This window comes from Dipodomys ordii, unplaced genomic scaffold (genome assembly GCF_000151885.1).
Source record: "Dipodomys ordii isolate 6190 unplaced genomic scaffold, Dord_2.0 Scaffold20, whole genome shotgun sequence".
NCBI classification, from domain to species: Eukaryota; Metazoa; Chordata; class Mammalia; order Rodentia; family Heteromyidae; genus Dipodomys; species Dipodomys ordii.
The window spans coordinates 3,185,277-3,203,055 of record NW_012267236.1 but is presented as its reverse complement, the minus strand read 5'-3'; the positions used below and the strand labels follow the sequence as shown (position 1 = coordinate 3,203,055).

The window sequence follows — 17,779 nt, the reverse complement described above, 5'->3', positions numbered from 1 at the left end:
ATGGGTAGAGCCCAGGGTCCCACGTCTATGCCAGCTCTGCCATTGCCTGGTTGTACGGCCAGGGGCTCTTCGTGGAATGCGGAAACATACCCTATAATTAGACCCAGGCGTTACAGAGGAGACAGAAAGAAAAATTCAAGAACTTCCTATTGCAAATGCTGAAAGAGCCGAGCCTTCACATTTAAACACCAGAGTTTTCTGCTGTAAGAAGTACAGCATTACTATAAAACTCAAAGTAGAATTAAGCAGAGAGAATAAGACTCTGGCAGAGATAAAGATGCTCAAATCATACATGGATTTATGTTCATAGTTTGCAACTCTCAGCCTCTCAGAAAGTGGGGAAAACTGCAAGAAACAAACTCTGAAAATAAAGATTTCCATGTATACTCTACAGAAGAAAATAAGCTTTACAGAGAATTAGAAAACAGAAAGGAACAGTCTGTGATGTGAAATCCTGATGTCATTGGATAGCTCTTTCTTTTAATTATTTATCATATAAATAATAAGTCATGGGGCAAAAGTGAATTAAAGTGACAGAAAACCTGGTTGAGATTCTCTCAGGGATGCCAAAAGTTGTTTCAGTGGTTCTCCTGGGAAGAAAAAATGGAAACAGAAGGGACTATTGGAGAAACAAAAAAGATTATTTGGAGATACATCTCTTTGGCAGATAAATCAAGCTCTAAAATTTTTCACGGAAGCACACATGTACACACATGCACACACACACGCACACATACACATACACAAACACACACCTCACTATGAAGGTACAAAAACATTGTAAAAGGACAAAAAAAGGCACTTAACTCTTGTTTAAATAGTAAGCATTATTGAAAAATTGATGGGAAAATGTGAGTCAATTGGAAAGTATCTTCATTGCATGGCTGAGAGTACCAATTACTCTCAGTCTCAGTACTTTAAAGGAAAAAGTATTTCTTGGTTTCGATTGTGTATTGATCAGTGAGAAATCTGGGAAATAGATGTGGTGTTTACTAATTCATCATGGCAAGGAAAAGATGGGTGGGTGGGTGGGTGGACGAGTAAGTAGCTGGATGGCTGGATAGATAGAGATGTAGATAAGATCTGCTGCAGACAAAAGAACAATCTTGTCTCAATGATGGGAAATTGATTTATTGCTCAGTTAAATCTAACCTGCTCTGGAATCACTATAAAATTTGTTTTATCCTGTCTATATAAACATTACTAGAGTGAGGACCTTAAGCAGGCATGGGATACTAGTCTTTAATATATTTTTTTATTGTAAAGATACTGTACAGAGGAGCTACAGTTATATGAGTAAGGCAATGAATACATTTCCTATCTAGCATTGTTACCCCCTCCTTTGTTTTTCCCCTGCTATTCTGGATAATAGTTTTATCCTAACAGAATACATGAAAGAATCATTGTACCCATTTTCACATTGGTTCATCCCCAAAACAGAGCCCATGGGCTACCTAAATAGATTAGAAGTCTGAAGAATAAAAAAGATAAACATTTTACCAAGAGCTTTTTTTCCCTGCCAGTCCTGGGACTTGAACTTGGGGCCTAGGCATTGACCCAGAGCCTCTTAGTGCTCAAGGCTAGTGCTCTACTACTTGAGCCACAGCACCACTTCCAGCTTTTTTGAGTAGTTTATCGGAAGAGTCTCACAGGGATTTTCCTGCCTGGGCTGGTTTTGAACCATGATCCTCAGATTTCAGCCTCCTGAGTAGTTAGGATTACAGGTGTGAGCTACTGGCACCGGATGATACCAAGAGCTTTTGACTGTTCACCTATGTACTGTCATTTAAGTGGGAAGCATTAAGTCAGCTGGCTGGGTCAGCAGAGGGTGGTGGTGAGCAGAGAGAGTCAAGGGCTCTCTCTCCCTCTGTTTACTGAGGCCCTGTACCCTTAGAGGCCCTCTCCAGTGGTATGAGCGTGGTCAGGGCAGTGGTCTTTGTCTTTCGGAGGTGCTGCTGGGCAGAGATTGGGGAAGGCAGGACTGGATCTCCCAGATATCCATCACCTCCATAAGCAGAGCTCAGCTGAAGTGTGCTGATTGCATTTACTGAAGTTTGGCCTCCTTCAGGTGGAATAAGTCATTAACACCAGCCACTTCCTCTGCCATCTGGGTTTTTCTTCAGTGTCCCTCTTAAGTACTCTTTTTGGCATAATGTAAGAAATATTTAATTGAGTGCTAGTGAGTCTGGTTGTCCCCAGTGGCTCTCACATGACTGTCCTTCATAGCCAACCTTGCCAAACGTTACCTGTGTCAACAGCAGAAGGAATCACTGAAGGTGTTGAAGCATCTCTATGATAGATGCAGGAGCTCCAAGTGACCGCTGGTCTCATTCCAGCAACCTCTGCCAGATTCACTTCATGCAAGTACCTCTTGCCTGGAGCTGAGGAAGATCAGTAAAGACAGGGGTGAGCTCCGAAAGAGAAAAACACCGCATGTGAAACACAACATGTCTGCATATCACTGGGCTTCTGCCAGTGGAGAGGGAGCTGCTCGTTTTATTTGGATGATGGATGTGGGGCTGAGACATCAGGATGTTAGAACTGGAGTGGAGCCCCTTCAGAGCATGGGTGGGACCCGGATGGGGCTCTTCCTTTAGCCTAATGTCCCGTCTTCACAAAGACACACATCCCTGGGAAACCAAGGATCTTAGAGCTTTGGGCTTGGCTCTCCCTCATGTGTTCAACAGAGAAACAGACTTGTGCGTTTTCTTTGCTTTCCTCCCTGACTCCTTGTCTCTTATTTCCCATTTTATTGGTAGTGGAGATAGCTTTATCAGGACATGGAATATCAGTTTTCCATTTTTATACTGCTTGGACACACTAAAATAATCTACCTATGAATTTTTAGACTCTTTTGATGTCGAAGACAATTTTGGACCAGCTTAGAGTGAAGACAGGTTAAAGAAACTTCTGATTGGCAAATCAACAATGTTTTATGGTTATTGTATTTGAATATGTCAATTCTGAGCACGTTGAAAGTAGTTTAAAGACACCACGGCTTGACTTGATGATTGTTTTAGGCTGTATACATTATAAGATGTGCTTAATGAAGACAGACAGTTGGCATTTCTAGGATCTGTTGTTTCTGGGCTCTGTTCAGTACCTTGAAATTGAGATTCGTTAAAGTGAAGTAGAATCATCTGGTTTCCTAGAAAATGAATCCTTGGGACTCTGTTCTATGAAGTAGTGAGAGAAGGTATGTGGCTCTATGCCGAGAATGACAAATTCTCCCCATCACTGCCCTGTTCCATCTTTAATGTGAAGATGATTCTGTTTTCTCTCTTTTGCTCTTCTATGTCTTCTTTGGTCTATGTAAGAAAAAAATGTGTGTAAAATTGAATATTCTGTTCTATGAGGTCAGTTCATGAGAATTAGTTCAAAGCCAAGAAATTATTCTTTAGCTCACTTATTTTTCCTTTCTTCCTCGCCCCTTCCCAGAAGTATTGGGCTTGAACTCAGGGCCTTTTGCTTGTTGGACAGGTACTCTACTGCTTGAGCCATACTCCAGCCCTTACTATTTTCTTTCTGGAAGCTTTCAATAGTCAACTCCCGCGAGCAAGGATTTGCCACCATGGAGGAGATTTAACATATGGCTTAAGTTCTGAAAAGAAGTCTGAAATTTGAACAGAAAAGTTCTAAACATTTGGAACAAAGACAGCAATGCCTCCAAGATGACCACTTTTGCAGAGGTCTTGTTTAGAATGGGCAAGCTTTGACAAAGTTAAGAATACACTCTTAAGATTCTGTGGCTTTGGGGCAAACCTCTTAGGAAAACAGTGCATTTTTATAAAATTGATAGATGATAGAGTACTTTCACATTTCTGACCATATTCGTCCTTCAAAACAATATGAGAGACAGGAAAAGTAGGTATTCTTGTCTCTCATGTGCTTATGTGAAACTTGAGGTTCAGAAAGGCTGGGGCTAGCTTGTACTAGATCCAACTTAAGTCGCTCACTCTCATTCCATTTTAGTAAACTTGGCCTGTGTTTTATCATTTTTCAAATAGCTGGATTGGCCAAGACTACCCAGACATCTGAGTCCTATAATAATACTCTATGACAATTTTGACATCTTTTTTCCTTTCCATAATTTTAGCTACCACCAATATGAATATATACACAGAACAAATGCTCAAAAAATCTCAGTACAGGGACTACCAGACTTGATCTCACAAACCCAGCCTGACTTGAAATTCCCCTCAAGTGTCACATTCTCCAGAAAGCAGTGTTCTAGTACTTCTTCAACGCATATTTCTTCTTCCACAAATTCTTACTGTATTAGTATCTAAACTTGACTATTTTTAATTTAATCATCTTTAAGTATTCCCTTTGTGTTTCTTTGCTCTCCTTCATCTGCCTGTGTTCTCTGGTGCAAGGCCATTTATGGATTGAGCTCAGTTGTGGGCACAGATGAATCATCTATCATTGCATTCATACTGATCATACTAGGACAGGTTGTGCTGAAGTAACAAATAAACCTAACAGAACTTAACATTTTTCATGCACTAGATGAATACAGGTGAATAGAGGGCTCTGCTTTGTCAGTTGGTCAGGAACTGGAGCAGAGGATCTTTCTGCCACTTTTACTGATGTGCAATTCAGATTACCTGATTTCCTTAATTCCCACAGGGAAGAGAGTTGCTTCTAAGAACTCTCCCTCTTTTCCCCAGTATAACTAGGGATAGGGCCAGAAAGGAGAAAATTAGGTTTCAATAAGGTCATAGGGGAGAATCCTGACAGCTAGAGTCAATGTCTTAAGAAGAAAGGAGAGAGGAGAACTTGCTATTTCCATCACTTTTCCTGCACATTCACGAGGAAGAGGTCACGTGAGCACGCAGCCAGATGACTACTGTCGTTAAGGCAGGAATGGATTATGCTGATCCCTGGTTATGGTCTTTCAGGCCCTAGGACTGTGAGGAGATAAACATCTCCTCAGGCCCATCCAGGGTATGGGACAGTTCAGCTCAACCTGAGCGGAGACAGTTAGCGAGCTTGCAAATGAAAGCACACAAATGGTTCTTTGGTAGGCAGTAATTGTCCCTCTTCTGGAGACATCCGGGGATATAAATGAACCTGTTACTTTTATTTGTGGCTTTTTGTTTTTCTCTGTGACTGCCATCCAAACCATGGGTAATTAGCAGTTGTGAGTCCTGTGTGCTTGGTTGAGACAGAAAAATGGAACGCTTAACCATATGTGTGGCACGTGTCATAATTTCACATGGTCCCTGGAAGCCTCAAATGTGTTTTTATTCCTTTCATTATCTCTATGTAGACAAAAGGAACTGGTGAGCAATGAAGCTACACATAGTAACATTTTCTCAGTAGTTAAAGAAATAATCATTGCGGGAAAACAAATGCCTTGATCGTTCATCCTTCTGCAGAATATTGATCCGAAAGGCAGTAATACCCATGCTTCTATTTATTTCCTTTATTTATTGCCAATCCTTGTTTCCTATTTCAACATGAGAACTTTTTATTTTCAGGTATCACCTTGGTAGTAAAACTTAAATTGAACTACTCACTGCCTCCGACTGAGATTTATGATTTGTGTTGTTTTGCCTCGTTAGTAAGACCAACTGGAATTATAATGTCAGAACAGAATCATGATGATAATTATTCTTTTAGCCACTTACGAAGAGCCACTACATATACAGGTTACAACCTGGAGATTTTTGGCTGGTGACATGTTCAAATTGCTGTAATGGTGGAGAAAGCAGTCAGCTCAGGTTGGTTTGCTTCTTTAGGAAAGATGTCAAGTACAATCTTAAGTTTTACCCTGAAGATTTTTTTCCTTTTGTATGTTAACATAAAAACCCACTTTTGCCTTAGAGTAACTTAAAAAATACCATTTTATAAACGAAAGTGGTCTGGAATTCCTTGAAGCCCATGGGTTGGCTTGAGGAGGCTTTAAACAAATACACTGTCAGAAATCGATGTGGATATATTTCCAACAACTAATGCCCTAGTCATAGTAGATATTTTATAAAATCAATAGCCTGAAATATCACAGGATTATGCTTGTATCAGATACCCCAAATGCCTAACATTGTTTTAATTACTCTAATAAAAGAAAGCTGAGTGGACTTAAAAAAAAACCCTAAAAACCTTTGCCTATAAAGAATGTTCTGCTTGAGCCAAAACAAATTTTTTTTACAACTTCTTTTAGAAAATCTGGAAGTATTTAAGCATTTTCTTCTTCTTCTTTTTTATGAGACAATGCCTGTTAGCCAGCCAGGGCTCCATCCCACAAAATTCTCTTTCTGACAATGAACCTGTAGGACAAATGAATCAGATATGTTACTCTGGTTCCATTAGTGATAGGATTCAAAGATTTGGACCCTTTTCTTCTTGGCACATGGAAGTCACTGTATTTCATGTTCTAGTAGACTGGCACTGTAGCACTCTCCTGAGGTTTTCTACTTTAATTTGGAGCCCAAGTAGAACCAAAAGCTAGAATGCCATTTTACTCAGAAGGAGATCAGGAGTTACTTTGCCAAAGGAGAGATGTTTCTATGCTAGTGGAAGACTGAGAGAGGAGGCAAAGAAGAACTGTGATGAAATCTGGGTGAATCTGACAATCCCGCATGTGCAGTAACGAGATTTCCCCATGAAGGACCTCATGCTGGTGCTAGCAGAAAGACATCCAAGATGTCCAGAATGGGATTCACATTCCTCAACCCGATTTACAGTCTTGAGGGTATAGCTTTCTTCTCCCTTTCATAATCCTCAAGATTTTGTGCCCACATGCTAGAATAGCATGCTTCTGAATGTGGGCGAAGGCAAGGATGCCACCTGCCTTGGGGATGATGTGGAGGACACATCTGTGCAGTGTAGGTTGATGGCCATCATGTGACACACATACATACTTCATGAAGACAAAATTTGAAGGTCTAGCTGGGCTCCGGTGGCTCACACCTTTAATCCTAGCTACTCAGGAGGCTGAGATCTGAGCATCATGGTTCAAAGCCAGCCCAGGCAGGAAAGTCTATGAGAGTCTTATCTTCAATAAACCACTAGAACACCAGAAATGGCACTGTGGCTCAAGCGGTAGAGCGCTCGCCTTGAGCTGAAGAGCACAAGACAGCACACAAGCCCAGAGTTCAAGTCCCATGACCGAAAGAAAAAAAATGAAGGTCTATCACCATATGGGATAATTTCTCATTAATAATAACATAATTCATTATGATTATTTATTAGAACCAGAAAGGAGATATTGAATAGCCACAATTCTTCTCAAAGAGGGGAGAGTTGCCTTTTTGTGTATCCAGGTTGGCAGGAAAGGGATGACAGAGAATAGATCATGCAAAGGAGGCTCATTATGGTCAACACTGGTCAAGTTGGTCCAGGCTGTAGTTGGAGGCTAGGACTAGACAAAATGTGCATTATGGCTTCTAGTGTGTCAACCTGAAGACCAGGATCATCTAAGGCTCCCTGCACTAAAGCTGTCAGAAAGTCATTAATTCAATTCATTTGTCAATAAAGATTGGCAGTTTTAGTCTGTCTTAACAGTGTTATTGCCAATGATAGTAACATTCAGGGAGGCAATTGGTTTAAATAGCCTGTATTGAGTATACAGCAGGCAGGGTCTCACAGAAGCTTCCTGGTTACTAGTCCAGGTTTTTTTCTACCATTCTACCCTGACTCTTAGGCTGTCTTTTCTCCGGATAGAGACTTCCAACCCGCTGTTGATACTAGAACTCAAAAGGACCATTATACTCAAGGACATGTCTTGGCTACAATGCCATGGGCTGTCGTGCCTTGTGATGGGGGTGTGGGGGTTTGGAAGATGCAGGTGCCTAGAGCTCATGGTCTTGGGCCTCCAGCATCAAAGCACAGCAGCATGACCTTAATGTCTTCAGAGTGAAATTTTCTGCTCTTGGACATTGACATTAATAATAAGCAGAATTATTGTAACTCAGTGATACCATGCTGCACTTCTTGAACAGAATTCAATATAAAGCTTCCATAGCATTCATTCACTGAACATTGATTCTTTATGAGAGGCGGCCCTTTTGAGAAAAGTTGGGTAGTTTTAGGAAGATCTTAAGAGTACCTTCTTTTCAGTACTATATCTAACTAAATTATTTGCTTTCATACAAAAATCTGCTGGAAATTTTATCTGGAGCATTGAATATTGAGTAACTATTAGACTACTTGCTCCTTTTGCTATAATCCCAGGGTTTTAAAGGAGGGCCTTGGAAAAGGAACCAAATATGGATGGGGAGACTGGAGGTGGTGGCTATGTGACTTTCTTATGCAGCGTCTGTCTCCCATGCACGGTCCCAGTCCTCTTGGGAGCTCTGTGAGAATGGGCATTTTTAGTTCATTTCATAGAGGTGGAGAAAGGCAGGGAAAGGTGAAGAGTTTTTTCATGACTGCCACTTAGGTGGTAATTGTGAAGTGAGAATTTCCATTTGTCTATCTTTAGCTGTGCTTTGCCATTTACTCAGTTATGGGTCATCCTTACTGTTTATAGTCTGGCTATGAAGTGTCCCCATGAACTAAAGTATTGAATGCTTGGTCCCCAACTGGTGGTGGTGTTTTGAGGGACAGGGGAAACATTACGAGGTGGATCTATTGAAGGAAGTAGGTCACTGAAAGTATGCTTTTGAAGGTTACACCTGGTCTCTGGTTTCTTCCCTTTCACTCCTCCTCCAGTCCACCATGAGGTGAATAACCTCTGCCACCTGAGGCTATGACTCACTGTGGACCCATATCAACAGAGCCATGGCCTCTACACTGACTGAAACCTCCAAAATCATGAGCCAGAAGAAGTCCTTCCCTTCTTATGTTTATGTCAGGTATTTTGTTATAGTAATGCGAAGTCTAACCAACACACTTACCTTGCTTTTTTACAGGGCACACAAGGCATTTAATTATATAAGAAGGAGAGATGACCTTCCTTTCCATTTATAATGTATGAATTCTGGCAGATTAGTGCAGGTACATGGCAGGTGGCTGGAAGTTTTGCTTTGTGTTAAAATACCTCTTTGTCTGGGCAGCATTTGTTAGGGGAAATTCCTGACTGTATTTATCTTCAATGTACTTTCTTCTCTTTTCCCCATAAGTGATATACTCTATCCTTGCCAATTTTTTTTAACATTTAAGGAGATGTATTAGATATAGACAACTCCACCTTCATAAGAACCTCTAATCCGTCCTTCCTTTCCTCCTCTTTATTTGTTGATACTTCTGCTTAGACCATTGTTTAAAAGATGCCACTGCTTTAATTAGAAGTAATCTAAAACTTCATCACCTTTGGAAGAGAGAGGACCTATGATGCTTCTTTTCCCTGTCTCCTGGATGATTTTTATATCCAACCGCAAATCGAATTCCAAATTTGGAAACCACTTCCTGGCTTTGCTCCTCCTGTGCCTTTCTTGCCCACTCCCTGTGTTCCTTCACATGTGGCCTCTCTTCCTCTGTCCTTCTCCCAGTGTGGTTGGCCTCCTGCTCTGTTCCGTCCTCCAGAATCCTTTCCCCCTGTACTGCTGTTGAGTCATTTCCTTGTTTTACTTCCTGCCTAAACATAGTCTGCTTGCTTTTGCAAAGGCTACCATGAATCAGACTTCTATTTTCTTCCTTGTTTTCTCTCAGTGCAATCTCTTAAGAATCTGTGTTACTTTAACATTTTAGGTTTTGTTTTTATTTGCTCCTTTGGCTTAGTGCCTTATTCTTATTTTTGAGAAAAAAAATGTTCTTTCTTTGAGCTGAAAGTGGTTATGCTTCATTGTAGAATGTTTTATTATTATTATTATTGACAGTATTGAAATTTGAACTCAGGGCCTTACACTTGCTCTATCACTAGAGCCATGGCCCCACCCCTTTTTGCTTTTGTAATTTTTTGTATAGGTTCTTAAATGTACGTCTCAGTTGGCTTGAACTGCTATCCTTCTGTTTATACATTCTTCATAGCCTTATGCCACCACACTCATCTTTTTGTTGTTTGAGACTGGGTGTTTTTTTTTTTTTTGCCAAGACTGGTGTTAAACTGCAGTCTTCCCTCTGATCTCCACTTCTTGATAGACAGGATTGCAGTTATAAGCCACCATGTCTGTCCAGCAGGGTCTCAAACTTAAACTACTTATCTCTTAACCCTGCCTCTCCAGTAGCTGATTACAAGCTCAGCCCCCTGAACACTTTTGACAAATGTCTTCAGAGAACCTATAAGATGGCCAGCATTTTAACCAATGCAGGTCATTAGCTGAGGTCTGTAAGCAAGCTCTGCTCATCCAACCCTATATCACATCCCAAAGGGTTGCCTCTTTACAGTCCCACTGCCTCTTGGATGTGTACTGCTCATTTTCATAACCTCTGAGGTCAACATTCTGGGGTCATTATTTCAACCCTGGCCCAGAGAAGCAGGATGATCTGTGGAACTGCTCGTAAGCAGTTGGGATTCTGGTCTAAGTCTCATGATTTCAACCCAGCACTCTTTTCTGTCTTTGACTACTGGATTTTCCCTCACCAGAACCCTGCTCAGTATAGCCAGTGCTCCTGGAATAAGGGTACTTTAGGTACCAGCCGTTTTCCAGTGTGAACATTAAATCTTAGGAAACCTCCTTCCAGGACCCGGTGCCCTCATTTTCAGTTAACAAGTCTCCGAAGCCACTCTAGTAGTGAGTTTTCAATTGGCAAGCATTGCAAGCCTGGATTGCAAATGATAGCTCCCTGGGAGAATCCCCAGACTGGTTTGAGTAAGAATATGGGTATTGTCAACATGCAACACAAGGGGCAAGGGGTGTGTGACCAGTGGTTCAGTGCTTATAGGCCAGGAGTTTTCATGAGTCTGCTGGCTTTTGAGCCAGAGCACCTTAGGCCATAGGCTGGGTCCCTCACCTGGCCTCTGATCACACTTCTTTATGGCTATAGTTTCATGGGTGGACCTTTTTTTTTTTTTTTGGTCAGTCGTGGGTCTTGAACTCTGGGTTTGGGTGTGGTCCCTGTGCTCTCCAGTTCAAGGTGAGTGCTCTACCGCTTGAGTTACAGCGCCACTTCTGGTTTTCTAGTGGTTTATTGGAGATAAGAGTCTCAGGGACTTTCCTGCCTGGGCTGGCTTTGACCCACAATCCTCAGATCTCAGCCTCCTGAGTAGCTAGGATGACCGGCATGAGCCACTGGCGCCTGGCTTGACATGGATATTTGTGGGGGCAAGTGTGGTGAAACCCTGTGCTAGTGCCCTACCATTTGAATCATACTTCTATCCCCTTTGCTTTAGTTGCTTTTCAGATAGAATCTTGTGCTTTTGGCCGGGACTAGCCTTGGATCACCATCTTGCTAACTATATCTCTCATGTAGACGGGATTCAGGCATGACCAATATACTAACTTATTATTTATTGAGATGACGGTTCAATATATATTTTTGGCCTGGGATTGGCCTTGAAACACCATTTTTCTGAGCTGTGCACCCACAGAGCTAGGATTACAGTTATGTACAACTGTACCTGGCTCTGAATTGTTTTTAAAATTTTCTTCATCGTTATTATAAAGGTGATAGGCAGAGGGGTTATAGGTCCATAAGTCGGGTAAAGAATGCATCTCTTTTTGGACAATGTCACCCTTTCCCTCACTTTTCTCCCAGTTTTACCCTCTCATCCCTACCCACAAGTTGCATAGTTCATTTCCAATGTAATTCCTAGTGATGACCACTGCTGCGTTTGTTCACCCTTTGTCCCTCTATTTCTGTACCCTCCCTTCCCCTCTCAAAGACAGATCGGTGAACAAACTAGATAAAAAGAAAACGAAAACAGCAATGAAGGTAAAAAGTAAAATACCTCATTTCCATTTCCTGAAGTTCATTTCCATACGTATTCTTTCATATGAGCAGATGCACCTAGACATCATGCCTTTGTGATCCTCTCCCAAATCTATTTGTGTTTCAAACTTGTAAACATCACCTTGATCTGTGCACAGAAATGTAGCTACCATGAATCTGTGTCCATGTGAGGAGAGTCCATGTCTCACAGAGAAGCAAGAGTCTACCAGTCTTTGAAGAAAACGTTCTGAATGCGAACCTCATCATTTTCTATTTTCCTAATGTGGCCTTTGGGTATAGGAGAAAGATGATCCTTGCTCCAACTTCTTTTCCTCCAGAGCTTTGTGACATCCAGGTGAGACCTCGTGCTGTCCCCCGGCCTCTTGGATGGGAGCCTGGAGTATGAGCACAGTGGTCTCTCAGGTGTGATTTCTGGCTGCACCTTGAAGCCTCTTCATGATGTAATGGCTGAAGGGACTTCTACAAAGCGTTGTGCGTTGTTGTACCTATGACTTCATCCTTTGCAGCTCATTCTTGTCCTGTGCAGACCCGGTTCTGAGACGAACACACAGGGCTGTGATCCCACCTACCCTGCCATTTATTCCATTGCTTTGGATGGCTTGTGCTGCTCTTGGCCGGGGCCCCGCATAAACAAAGCCATTGGATAAAGTGGCTTGAATCATGTAACGAAATCCTTGTACCTTTTTGGAGACTTTGTAGAGAGAAATGATTTATTTTTGCCCTACCAAATAAAACATTCTAGGAACCCAAGGTGAAAATTGGATTTTAACTGCTAATAACATTTTGAGCATATAAAAATCAGCAAGTGTTGAGTGTTTTCGCTTGATTAAGGGAAGAACCTAGAATCCAGTAGAGGAGTGATGTGCATCTGATGTGATGCTAGATGATTTATAAAACGGGAAGTGCACGTGAAGCTGGCTTTGGCAGCCACATTGTAACAGTGGGGGCTTCAGAGGTTTTACTATTTCTAGTCTTACATTGGAATCATTGTCCGTCCTCCTCCTTCTGTCATTCATGCTTTGGGTTTAGGCTTTTTTTGCTTAAGCTCAAGGATGTTAGCTGGAGTCAGGTAAGCTTGTTTTAAGTTGGTTCTTTGCCTTCTCTCTTGCTGCCACCTCTCTGTCTCTCTCTCAGGTGTGTGGCTGTAGGTGTGTTTCTATGTCTCTCCCTGTCTACCTCTTCAACATGTTATTTTCTCCATTGTGTTCTTGTTACAACTTAGACTACTTCCTTGTGTCCCTAAGGCATGTCCAGGCCTGGGAGGTGGCTTTCCCACCTAGCAGGTGGTACCCACATTTAGCTGAGACAGGGCGGTGATAGCTGGCTCACAGAGTCACTTGGGCACTGTTTCTCCAGCTGGGTTGTTCTGTAGGACAGCCCTTGTCTCAAGGAAAGCAGGCTGGATCACATCTCTGCATATTTGAGGGAGCGGCTGAACACATTTCAGGCAGCGTGGTGACCGTGGCCTGATTCACTTTCTCTGGAACTCTTATCCGTGTCTTACCCAGAATGGTATCTTTTCAGGTTCATCTAGAGGATTTTACCTAACTCCAAATGTCTTCCAACACTTTTTATTTTGAGAGAGGTGCCAGGACTGGGTTTAAGCTCGGTGCTTGGGTGCTGTCCCTTAGGTTTTTCACTCAAGGCTGGCACTTAGCCACTTGAGCCACAGTTCTACTTCCAGCTTTCGCTGGTTAATTGGAGATAAAAGTCTCACAGACTTTCCTTCCAGGACTGGCTTTGAACTATGATCCTCAGATCTCAGTCACTTGGGTAGCTAGGATTATAGATGGGAGCCACAGGTCCCCAGTTTCCATACTGAGTTTGTTTTTCCAGGGACATTCATTAACTTTTTTGTGTGGAGTCTGGTACTTTTGAGTGCTTGTCTTAGAGAGCTCTTACAGTTCATCTGCCTCTGCTTCCTGGGGAATGTGACAGTAGGGATGTCACATGAGCCATCTGAAGCAAATCGCTTTTATCTAGAATTAAAAGCATCAATCAATAAATGATAATGGTGATGATGGCTCAGGCCTTCTATGTGTCAAGCAGAGTGTTCATCATTGACATGCATTTTGTCCTCACTTTTCCAATGATGAGAAAGATGCTGGTCTGCATTCTATGCTTTTGGTAAGAACATCATCTAATTCATGTCTCATGTCTTTAGGCTTCTCTTACTTCTCAGTCACTTTTTGTGTGTGTCATGGGTCAGTCATGGGTCTTGAATTTAGGGCCTGGGTGCTGTCCCTGAGTAATAGTAGTAGTAGTAGTAGTTGTTGTCGTCGTCGTCCTCCTCCTTCTGCTTCTCCTCCTCCTCCTTCTTCTTCTCCTCCTCCTCCTCCTTCTTCTTCTTCCCCTTCTCTTCTTCTTTTCTTTCTTCTTCTCCTCCTCCTCCTCTTCTTCCTCCTCCCTCCTTCTCCTCTCCTTCTCCTCTTCCTCCTCTCCCCCTACTTGCTAGTGCTATACCTGAGTCACAACCCCATTTCTGGCTTTTTTTGGTAGTTACTTAGAGACATGTGTCACTTTTGGTCACTTTTTTTGGGGCGGGGGGTCCAGTCATGGGGCCTGAACTCGGCCTGGGTGCTGTCCCTCAGCTCTTCAGCTCAAGGCTAGCACTCTACCACTTGAACCACAATGCCACTTCCGGGTTTTTTTTTATGTGGTGCTGAGGAATCGAACCCAGGGCTTCAGGCATGCAAGGCAAGCGCTCTACCACTGAGCCAACTTCCCAGCCCCACTTTTGGTCACTTTTAAAGGCGCAATAGTGTACTGCTTTTGGAAGGCACAGCCTCCTGTCACCTTACAAAATCTTAGAAACCTAAGGGCTCCAGAGGGATGCTCTGAAGCCCCGTGAGCTGGGGAGGGTCTCCCGGGGTGATTTTGCTTTATGATGTGGCCACATAGGGACTTAGAGCCTCAGTGAGAGCATGGAGGCCTGCCACAGAAAGGATAATGGATGGGGGGCCTGCCAGGGGCCCCTTGTCTCCTGTCACTGCCCTGGCCAGAGCTTCCTGGTACTATGTTGTTCCCAGCTAGGGAAGGCAGGCTCACTTCCCTTCGGTGTTCATGTTGCAATTATTTGCTTGAGTGAACTGCAACTCGTCTGTTCCTCCATTCCTTCGGTGTTTGTTCCTTGGTTGTTTTCTTCATTCATTCATTCAATCATTCAGCCTTTGTGGAGCATTCACAATCATTCCTAGGATAAGTTACATCTGCATTTAGCAACAAAGCCTATCAGAGTCGATGGAACTGTGCACAACCAGCTGTGCTGTAGAGGGAGAGATCAGTGATGCTGAGAGACAGGAGGCTTAGATGAAAAGATTTGGGGGATGAGAAAAGGCAGGGGCAACAGGGAAAGGACACAGCTTCTGAAAAGACATGGCTCCTTTGGATGGATAATGCAGAGGTCTGTGGCATGCCTGAAGGATAATGTGTGCAGGGGTTACAAAGTGGCCTCAGGCAGGGGTGGAAAGGTTTTTCTCTCATGCTTGGGGAATGTGTCCTTTGCAGACAAAGTCACTGGAGGGCTGCATGAGTAATTATGATCAGATTTATCTTTGAAAAGTTGACTCTGGAAACCACTTGGAAAATTGTGTAGGGGTTGATGTAGAGCAGATCAGAGGGGCTCCTTCAATACTGTGTATTTACATGTGAGATGTAGGCTTGAACCTGTCCAGTTGGGGTGTACGGCAATCGGGCAGGCTTCCCTGACCAACTGGTGTTTGGATTGGTTCACACAACAGGATCGGCTTTTCTAGGCTTTTTCTTTCTCCATTCTCTCTCAAAGTCCTGCCTCTCAGCCTCAACTGGCCTCCTGTGTTTGGTTAGGAGTCTTCTCATATCTCTGAGCCTGCTGTGAGGTTCAGTCTGGTCTTGCTTAAAGCTGCCTGCACCTCCCTAGGTCAGATTGCTTGGGTTCTGGAGCCTTCGTCTCTATCAGGAGGATCTGCCTAATTTCTTGCACTGTTCTCTCACTGTCCCTGCTCAGGCCTTGGCTTATGGGAAGTCCAGTATCCTCTTGCAGGTCAGAGCTGTGTCACATTCTTTTGTTTTATACACATGCCACCACACCCTTCTAGCACAACTCCCCAATGATCTACAAGAGAGACTTAGTTTTCACCAACATTTTGAAAGTTTATATAGAGGACTGGCGATAGAGCTAAGTGTGTGTGAAACCCTCTGTTTGATCTCTAGCAACTCTGCCCCCTCCAAAAAAGTTTGTATTGATCTTTTGAATGATAAAGTCATTACTAAGAAAAACAAAAAAGATCCCGGAAACTTCATTTTTACAAAGAGCTCTGAGCAGTGACAGATTTCTGCGAGACTTTAAAAAATGTGAAGGAGCTCTTCTTTGGAAATGTGCCCATTCATTTTAATGTTGCATAGATTCTGTCTTGGTATTTAGTTTCAAGATTTTATAGGCTTTTTTTCTTCTTCTCTAATTGTGTTGATAATAAGGGAACTGTTTTACAACATGGTTGTGAGGCACAGCAGCTTGCCAGAGCTGAGCATCTATCACTCAATTAACATTCATATTTCACATCTAATCATTTCAGTGTGGCAAAGCTCTTCCTGGCCTTTCAAAGCAAGAGGACTGCTGTGGAACTGTGGGTACCTCCTGGGGCTTTAACAAATGCCAGAAATGCCCCAAGAAGCCATGTAAGTAATGTTTCATTCTTTCTTTGTAGATCAATGGAGCATGTCTGTTTTCTTATGTCTACTCTTCTAATGATGTACCACATGAGACCTTCAAAGAACTCTCTTCTTATATTCAAGAACGTGATTCTATGTAGTATGTACTTCCAGAAACCTCACAAGGCTGTTAGTTCTGTTTTTTTTTTAAATTAATCATAGTGATTAATTTTCTTCTCTAATTGGATTAGTTAGGAAGGAAAAGGTCTTTTAAGGAGATAAGCTAAAACAGACTTCTTCCCTTTAGGGGAAGAGAAAAATCTTAGCTATCTTTTAAAAAGAGAAATGAATATTTTAAGCCCTATACAAAAGATCCAGCAGTTCGACTCCTGGGCATTTATCCAAAAAATTACAAGTCAGGATACAGTAAAACCACCAGCACAACCATGTTTATTGCTGCACTATTCACCAAAACCAAGGAATGGAATCAGCCCAATGCCCCCCAGTGAACAAATGGATCAAGAAAATGTGATCTCTATCTCTATCTCTATTTATATCTATATCTATAAATATCTATCTATCTACACAAGCACACACAATGGAATTCTACCTATCTATTAGAAAGAATGGTATTGTACCATTTATAAAGAAATGGAAAGACCTGGAAAAACTTACATTACATGAAGTAAGTCAGACTCAGAGAAACAAAACGTGCATATTTTCCCTTATAAGTGGAAGCTAGATTTAGCTTATAAATTTATAAATAAGTACGTTGGTTGGTATGCAAGTGTATACAATGTATTAACTGAAATACAGTGGATTCAAGGGAGAACACAAATTGTGTAATTCCTTAGAAAGGCAAAGTCAAAGTTCATCAAGGTAAAACATCAGGAAACACATACTCAAAAGGGGTGGGACAGAGTGGGGTGGGGTAAAGGGTAAAGGGGTAGACAAATGAAGAGAAGAGAGGGAGAATGTAGTCAAGAAGATTGGAGGGCAGGGATGGTAAGGGAAAACAAAGGAGGAGGCAACAATGCTTGCGCAATCCTTGCTCATGTAATTGTAACTTCTCTGTACGATATTTTCACAATAAAAAAACTTAATAATAAAAAAAGAATCCAATGTATATCCCACATAATTAAGAAGATGAGGGAAGGGGTGATTGAGAGAAGGATGGATGGCAATTTTGAAAGGAGTGATATTGATTATGGTATATTCAAAAACTGCTTTGTTAAATGGCAACTCCTTTGTACAATAAAGATAATTTTAAAAAGTCAATGCAGGCTGGGAAGGTGGCTCAGTGGTAGAGCACTTGCCTTGCATGCCTGAGGCCCTGGGTTCGATTCCTCAGCACCACATAAGCAAAAAGAAA

At 42.2% G+C, this 17,779-nt stretch overlaps 1 protein-coding gene across 2 annotated transcripts in view; it reads left to right on the top strand.

Moving 5' to 3' along the window:
* Ltbp1 (latent transforming growth factor beta binding protein 1) overlaps positions 1-17,779 on the top strand; it is a 228,864-nt gene that overhangs the window by 55,067 nt on the left and 156,018 nt on the right. For both annotated transcript variants that reach the window (XM_013013664.1, XM_013013663.1), the window contains exon 4: positions 16,332-16,434. In XM_013013664.1, coding sequence (XP_012869118.1) covers positions 16,332-16,434 — 103 coding nt within the window. The remainder of the gene's footprint in view (positions 1-16,331; positions 16,435-17,779) is intronic.